The 8,613-nt window shown below is 46.2% G+C and overlaps 1 protein-coding gene across 6 annotated transcripts in view; it reads left to right on the top strand.

Annotated features, from left to right (window-relative positions):
- The window catches only part of dcun1d4 (DCN1, defective in cullin neddylation 1, domain containing 4 (S. cerevisiae)), a 5,270-nt gene extending 4,397 nt beyond the window's left edge, over positions 1-873 (top strand). For all 6 annotated transcript variants that reach the window (XM_068592760.1, XM_068592762.1, XM_068592761.1 and 3 more), the window contains 2 exons: positions 571-673; positions 760-873. In XM_068592760.1, the coding sequence (XP_068448861.1) occupies positions 571-673; positions 760-815 (159 nt within the window). In that variant the 3' untranslated portion in view covers positions 816-873. The remainder of the gene's footprint in view (positions 1-570; positions 674-759) is intronic.
- Positions 874-8,613: the final 7,740 nt, after the last annotated feature.

Consider the following 8,613-nt stretch of genomic DNA (forward strand, 5'->3'; position numbering starts at 1 on the left):
AAAATTTGAAACTAGAGATTGAGACATAAACTCATGTTTACAATGTTTACTGAGGGAATACATCAAGAGAGAAGTAGTCACTTATATAGACTTCTATACAACCAGAGGAGTCGCCCCCTGGTGGTCAGGAGAGAGAATGCAGCTTTAACACATGAAGCGTAGACTTCTATACAACCAGAGGAGTCGCCCCCTGGTGGTCAGGAGAGAGAATGCAGCTTTAACACATGAAGCATAGACTTCTATACAACCAGAGGTGTCGCCCCCTGGTGGTCAGGAGAGAGAATGCAGTTTTTAAGGCACTTCAGCATCAACTTCACTAAATCTGGACTAAAATGTGACTAACACACATTTTAGTCTTCAGACTAAGACTAAATCAAAAATAGCTGCCAAAATGGACACTGCTAAGGAGCAGAACCGAATAGTTGTCTGATGCTACATTACGATTGGCTAGTCTGGGTTTGAGGGGCGGGACTTGAGGCAAAGGGATCAATTCCTATTCGTCCACTGACTCGGTTCGTTAAAAACCCAAAATGTCCTTAATGTAAAAACATCTGTTTACTTTCTCCTCAGCAATCCAAGTACAAAGTCATCAACAAGGACCAATGGTGCAATGTTTTAGAGTTCAGCAGGACAATCAACCTGGACCTCAGCAACTACGACGAGGACGGTGCCTGTGAGCGCACACACACACACACAGACACGCAAACGAGCGTCGCACAAAATGAGTGTTTTTCTAATCTCGTCTCGTTCCTTCCTCAGGGCCGGTTTTGTTGGACGAGTTCGTGGAATGGTACAAGGAGAGACAGATGTCGTAGGCGCGGAGGAAAAACTTAAATTAAACGAAGGAAAATAAACACAACTGTGACAACACAACGACTACGAGAATCAACGACCGACAAGTAAATGATACAACGATTGGTAAAGTGGTGACTGTGGGTGCTTCCTGGTTAAGAAGGGTGGGTGGGCTACTGTGTGTGTGTGTGTGTCTGTGTGTGTGTGTGGGAGGTGGAGGGCTGCCATTGTGGAGTTATGTCCCCCGACCGAAGTTGCATTGTGGGGGAAGCTTGCGGCAAAGCCCCTCCCTCCCCTCTCACCACCCGGTGGCATTGCTCTCTCTCACTGTGATGTCATATTGCTGTGTGTGTGTGTGTGTGTGTGTGTGTGTGTGTGTGTGTGTGTGTGTGTGTGTGTGTTTGGATAACATGAAATCACACAAGGACGATGGAAGCGAAGGCGTTTTTTTGTGCGTGTGTTCACCCCCCGTCTGTCTTCAGCACAGAGAAAACCAAACCGTTCATGCATTTGTGTCGGCGTCATTAAACTGGGGTCCGATTTTTTTGTTTTCAGACCACGGGCACATTTTTAAATGATCGTATTTTTTTCTGAGAGAAGAAGAACACTGTGTCAAAAGTGCTTGGTGGCAGGTTTCCAGTGCCGTTTACTCTTCATTTGTGCCAGTAACACATTTTATTTCCCCCAGCTAATGCTAACAGTTTGCTAACCCCCCTACCCCCGCCCCCTCCTCCTGCAAAGCTTCAGACCTCATAACACCAAACCAATCAGCATTGCTGCTCATTAACTCTTATCTCAGTTCAGCGGTGAGCCACTAGCGCTCCGATCAGCGCTTTGTGCGTCTACTTTGCCTCGGTAAGAGTGTTATTGTGCCTCGAAAAACATGGAAGTCACTTTGTGTGTGTGTGTCACACACACACACACACCAACAAACCCCAATGTACACACACACAGACACACTGAAGCGGTCAGGGATTATTTCAGGATGAATTCAGACGTCTGGCCCGTGTAATGAGTTGATTTAGCGCTTGTTTGGCGTCCATTTTGTCTCGATACGTGGCGTCTGTTTTGTCCTCTAGTCCACTGATAGTTTCTTACTAGTAGCATCTCTTCCCCAAACCCCCGACAGTGTTATTGATATAACTACAGTGGAGGGACCGGTGGCCCTTCCTTCTGGACCGAGGTCCTTTTTTAAAGGCTGGAGCAGACGGGTTAAGGTTTGCTTTCGTTGGGGATCGAATAAAAAAAATCAAAATACCGCCAACGGTTTGGAACTGCGTGACGATGCTATGCCGTTCTTTTTCGCCTGGTACAATGTTCTCGTGACACATGTATACATTTTTTGTCTTTGGCCGTGGTGTGATGCTGAATCGTCGAGATTTGATATTTGCATGCGTGCTCCGACAGAGCCTCCTGTGAATGGATGAGATTCTCTTTTCTTTCAAAGATGCGTTTTTTTTTTTTTTGTTTTTTTTTCTCCGTTCGTTTTCTATAGGAATTTTGTGCAAGTTGTTTTGTGCTTGTTTTTTTTCCTCGATATTCACGATCATGTTATCTTAATTCTGTCGAAACGACACGATCGTGTGTTATCGGGACCTGGAACGCACCTGGAACCTCGCGGTGGACCGGGTCTTCCCTCCTGCGTTCGGCCCCGTCTCGTTGCATCCTCGCACGGCTCTGCAAAAGCTTCACGTGGCTGCAGCCGGGATCCAGTTTGTTTTTTTTGTATTTATTTGTTTATTATTTACATTTTGCGCATTTTTAAAAAAACATTGAAAATTTTGCTGTGAAGACGAAACACAAGTGCGAATCATCAGCGTCACACCTCAAGATCGAGGTAGTTGTTGGATTGCTTACCAAATACTGTGTAGAGATATCAATGTTTTAGTATTCCTCCCATGACGATGCAGGAGGATGAACGCCCCTTTGTCCCAACTGTATATATGTATGTAAACTATGTAAGTGTCTATATGTCTGTTTTCACTATAACCTAATGTCTATACACATAAATAAAAGGGTTTATTAACTTACTGGCTTTTATTTGGCCTCTGAAGTTCATAGTTTTAGTCGTACCCATCATTTTTATTTCTATTTAGGTGCACTTGTTTCCACAATTGAAGATTCAATCATTCAGATGTATGGTTTTTATTAATAGGTGTATTAATAATTCATGGACCATTAAGTTGACTTTGCAAAATAAATTACAGGGAGACATCTAGGTGATGGATGATTTCTACAAAGCGATTTACAGAAATATTGCACTCAACAGTTCCACACAATAAATAATTAGTATTTCCATTGCATCATACTTTAGATAATAGAATGTAATTCACTATATATATATATATATATATATATATATATATATATATATATATATATATATATATATATAATTTCAAGATCAAACGATGAGAATTATTGGCTTTGATGCCAGTGACTTAAAAAAAAATCAAACTTCACTTGTGTCCTCCTTTGCGAAATGAGAAAAGAGCGCCATTGAAGAATGGACGCATTCCTCCGTGTCGGCGCTCTGTGGGGAACGCCATGCGAGCCCCTCGTACGGCGGCGACGTGGCGGGAATCGGAGGCGGAGCCCCCTGCGGTGGTTCAGTACCTCCGATGTCGTGCCCCCGGTAGCGGGGAATGTCGAACAAATCCGTAACTCTTGAAGTTGATGCCTTGAACTTCTCCCCGGACTTGCGATAGTCAAACCCGGCGTCGCCTCGTAGACCGTCGTCACGAGGAGATTCGCTCGCAGCTACATTTTTATCTATCGTGTCCCACTTGCGTCTATCCGATGACATGGCTTTCAGGGCGCCGAGGCCTTTCCTTTCGGTCCTGGCCTCCGACGTGGCCTTCAAAGTGTCGAGAGCTCTGCTGAACGATGGAGAAACGCTACGGGCGCCTGGAGATAAGTGGTTAGGCATCAGTGGCACTTCTGCCTTCCCTTTGCCTTGATTTGTGTTATCATTTTCGCCAGTGGAGGAGCCAGGAGAGGGGAGTTCGAATTCTGCAGGTGGCGACGACGAGCCTTCATCCAGACGTCTCCTCAGACTCGGGATGGAACTATCAGACAGTTGACGGCCGACACCCGTCCACCTTATCTCGGGCGGCACGGCCGCGTCAGTGACGCGTCTGGTCTGTTCGCTCCTGTTCCTCGTCACGTCATCAAAGATAGTGCCGGGAACTCTCCTCGAGGCGGAGGTTGGAGCGCTTTCATTACTCGGCATCGATGACGTTTTGATGATTACACGCTTATAAGTGATTCGAGAATCAGCCTCCGTCATTCCCGTCGTGTTTGACGCTAGTATGCTTCGATTCAGAGTGGATCCCGTCGCGTCATTTTCACTCTCGCTGCGAGAAGATGGGGAATAACTCGGTATGGGTGCCTTGACGTCCAGCCGCCGCTTAACGCGCGGGACGCCAAGACTCAGATCAGGAACGCCGAGGCCTTTTATCTCGGCCTCACTGCTGCTAGTGGGAGACGATTCGCTTTGTGCTCTGATATCCAAAGCCCTCCTGATACGGGGGATGTTGGTGAGAACCAAATGAGGCTGCACTGAGTCCGTTTGACTTTTGAGCTCGAGTCCGGCCGTCTTCTGGCCCGACTGGTTCTGGGGCTCATCCGGTTTGACGTTGACAGCTTGGGCCACGTACAAAGAGGAATGCTTCTGGGATGCTTCGTTCCTCCATCCTTCACCAGTGGATTTTATTGATGCATCTTCACTTTCACTGCTGGAGGAGAAGGAATCCGGCAGTTGCTGTAATGGCGGTGTAGGAGAAGCCTTTTCATTCACCTTGATATCCAGGTACCTCCTAAAATATGGATCGGTCAACGTAGTGTCTGGATTCCCCTCAGTTGCAGGTTGGCTATAATCTTTTCTTAATCTCTCTGTAACCTCGACTGAGTCCCCAGAGATGTCTCCTTGACCCCCCAAACTTAGCAATGATTCTGTCTTTGTCTGTCCTTGCATTCCAACGCCTCTTTTCTTTTCCTTTGTTCTGCTGCTTTTACTCCCAGTCCCGCTGCTGGACGAGGTGGGGGAGTCAGGTGGAGGTGATGAGGGCAGATTTGTTGTTTCATTGGTCTGCGATGTGATTTCAAGGCGCTTTCGGAAGCGGGAGACACCCAGGTTCATCGTGGCCCAACGGGACTGAAGTTCTGGGTTTATCTCTGGTGTTGTGCTGATGTTGCCACCTGTTTTGTCTGCCGCTTCATCTGTAATAACTGTATACTTTTCTAATTTTATATTGGGGTCCGTCTTTGGATTGGGAGACGTGTTTATCACCGGGATCTTCGGCAATCTAATAAACTCGTTCTCAGTGGTCTTAGATACGGAAGATACTCCCAATCCTAGTTTAGCGTTAGCATTTAGCGTTTCATAATCACTGTCACTACTAGAAGATGAGTCAGTTAATGGTCCTTTGATATCTAGACGCCTCTTGATGCGCATGGCTTGCTTTAGATCGAGGGCAGGCCACCTTGTGTCTGGATCATGACTTCCTTTTTGAGATTCTTGAAGTTTAGATGCTGCAATGTCAACATTCCTTGGCCTCTCCGTGTGGTGAGTGGTTTCATCCTCACTGTCACTACTAGAAGATGAGTCGAATGATGGTCCTTTGATATCCAGACGCCTCTTGATGCGTGTTGTACGCTCAAGATCAAGAAGAGGCCACCCTGTTTGTGGGTCAGGACTTACAGTTTGAGATACTTCACTTGGAAGCCTGGCCATGGACACTTCTACTTGCTTCTGTTTCTTTATTTGGTCTATTGTTTCATCTCCACTGTCACTACTCGATGATAAATCAGGAGGTGGTGATCGTTCTTTGACATCGAGACGCCTCTTGATGCGCATGGCTTGCTTAAGATCAATGGCAGGCCACCTTGTGTCTGGATCATGGCTTCCTGTTTGAGACAATTGAACTGGAGGTCCTGCAATGTCCACCTTTACTGACTTTTCAATGTGGTGTGTTGTTTCATCCTCACTGTCACTACTTGATGATGAATCAGGAGGTGGTGATGGTCCTTTGATATCTAGACGCCTCTTGATGCGCATGGCTTGCTTAAGATCAATGGCAGGCCACCTTGTGTCTGGATCATGGCTTCCTGTTTGAGAGACTTGAAGTGGAGGTCCTGCAATGTCCACCTTTACTGACCTTTTGGTGTGGTGTGTTGTTTCATCCTCACTGTCACTACTAGAAGATGAGTCAGGGGATGGTCCTTTGATATCCAGACGCCTCTTGATGCGTGTTGTATGCTCAAGATCAAGAAGAGGCCATCCTGTTTGTGGGTCAGAACTTTCCGTTTGAGATACTTCACTTGGAAGCCTGGCCATGGACACTTCCACTTGCTTCTGTTTCTTTATTTGGTCTATTGTTTCATCCCCACTGTCACTACTAGATGATAAATCAGGAGGTGGTGATCGTTCTTTGACATCGAGACGCCTCTTGATGCGCACGGCTTGCTTAAGATCAAGAGCAGGCCACCTTGTGTCTGGATCATGGCTTCCTGTTTGAGAGACTTGAAGTGGAGGTCCTGCAATGTCCACCGTTACTAGCTTTTCTGTGTGATGTGTTGTTTCATCTTCACTGTCACTACTAGATGATGAATCAGGAGGTGGTGATCGTTCTTTGATATCTAGACGCCTCTTGATGCGCATGGCTTGCTTAAGATCAAGAGCAGGCCACCTTGTGTCTGGATCATGGCTTCCTGTTTGAGAGACTTGAAGTGGAGGTCCTGCAATGTCCACCTTTACTGACTTTTTGGTGTGGTGTGTTGTTTCATCCTCACTGTCACTACTAGAAGATGAGTCAGGGGATGGTCCTTTGATATCCAGACGCCTCTTCATGCGTGTTGTATGCTCAAGATCAAGAAGAGGCCATCCTGTTTGTGGGTCAGAACTTTCCGTTTGAGATATTTCACTTGGAAGCCTGGCCATGGACATTTCCACTTCGTTCTGTTTCTTTATTTGGTCTGTTGTTTCATCCTCACTGTCACTACTAGATGATAAATCAGGAGGTGGTGATGGTCCTTTGATATCTAGACGCCTCTTGATGCGCATGGCTTGCTTAAGATCAAGAGCAGGCCACCTTGTGTCTGGATCATGGCTTCCTGTTTGAGAGACTTGAAGTGGAGGTCCTGCAATGTCCACCGTTACTAGCTTTTCTGTGTGATGTGTTGTTTCATCTTCACTGTCACTACTGGAAGATGAGTCGGGTGATGGTCCTTTGATATCCAGACGCCTCTTGATGCGTGTTGTACGCTCAAGATCAAGAAGAGGCCACCCTGTTTGTGGGTCAGAACTTTCCGTTTGAGATACTTCACTTGGCAGCCTTGTCATGGACACTTCCACTTCGTTCTGTTTCTTTATTTGGTCTGTTGTTTCATCCTCACTGTCACTACTAGATGATAAATCAGGAGGTGGTGATCGTTCTTTGATATCTAGACGCCTCTTGATGCGCATGGCTTGCTGAAGATCAATGGAAGGCCACGTTGTGTCTGGATCATGACTTCCTGTTTGAGATACTGCAATTGGAGGTCCTGCAATGTCCACCTTTACTAGCTTTTCTGTGTGTTGAGTTGTTTCATCCTCACTGTTACTACTAGATGATGAATCAGGTGATGGTCCTTTAATATCTAGACGCCTCTTGATGCGCATGGCTTGCTTAAGGTCAAGGGCAGGCCACCTTGTGTCTGGATCATGGCTTCCTGTTAGAGATTTTTGAAATGTAGGTCCTGCAATGTCGACATTCCTAGCCCTCTCTGTGTGAAGTGTTGTTTCATCCACACTGTCACTACTAGAGGATGAATCAGGAGGTGATGGTCCTTTGATATCTAGACCCTTTTTGATACCCATGTCTTGCTGAAGATCAAGGGCATGCCACCTTGTGTCTGGATCATGACCTCCTGTTGGTGATACTCCAATCGGAAGCCTTGTCATGTGCGTCTCTCCTTGCTTCTGCATGTGGTTTGTTATTTTAGCTGCACGTTCACTAGAATAAGAATCAGTAGGTGGTAATGGGGCAGGCCTCTTGATGGGCTTTGCATGGGCAATATCTAGTGCAGGGAATTGTTGCTTCATGGAATCATTGCTTACAGATTTAATTGGAAGCCCTACCATGTCCGCCTCCCCTTGCTCCAGCTTCTTTCTGGGTATTGTTTTTTTATCCATGCTATCATCACTTGATGATGAATCAGAAGCTGGTAATGGGGTTATAATATTCTCAGGTCTCTTAGTTTGGTGAATGTATTGGCGATCAAGGTTAGTTGACAGAGTTTCTGGCTCATTGATTTTGATGCCCTCATTCAATCTGCATGTATTGTGTTCTGCTTCACTCTCACTGCTTGAATCACTGTCACTGGAAAGCGAGGAAAAGGAGTTCTGTGGTCTCGCTACAGGACTCAGTATCTCATACCGAGAATCATCCTGATTAAATTGCACTGACTGCCTGATAGCGTCTTCTTCGTGGATCTGCTGCTCAAAGTTGGCATCCTGTTGAAGGTTTCTTTGGAAGACCTCCTCCGCCTGGTCTGAGTTCACAGTGTATTGTGTCTGCTCACCCTCACTGACATATGAGCTGGAGCTGGACGAATCGTCAGCCTTCTGTTTATCAAACGTGGGTACCACAATCCGCTTGGAATCATTAAAAGAAATGCTCACACCGCTGGACCTCGCAGAGCCACTTCGAACCGAATCGCTAAATTCAAATTGTTCTTCGTTCTCCTGCCACAGATCAGGGTCCATTTGGTTGGTGTTATTTGTATGTGGCGACCAATCGGTAAAAGGCTCTGTAGAAAAGCCAGAAAGTTCACTTTCAC

This window comes from Clinocottus analis, unplaced genomic scaffold (assembly GCF_023055335.1).
Source record: "Clinocottus analis isolate CAN_PGR_092001 unplaced genomic scaffold, fCliAna1.0.p SCAF_28, whole genome shotgun sequence".
Classification (NCBI taxonomy): Eukaryota; Metazoa; Chordata; class Actinopteri; order Perciformes; family Cottidae; genus Clinocottus; species Clinocottus analis.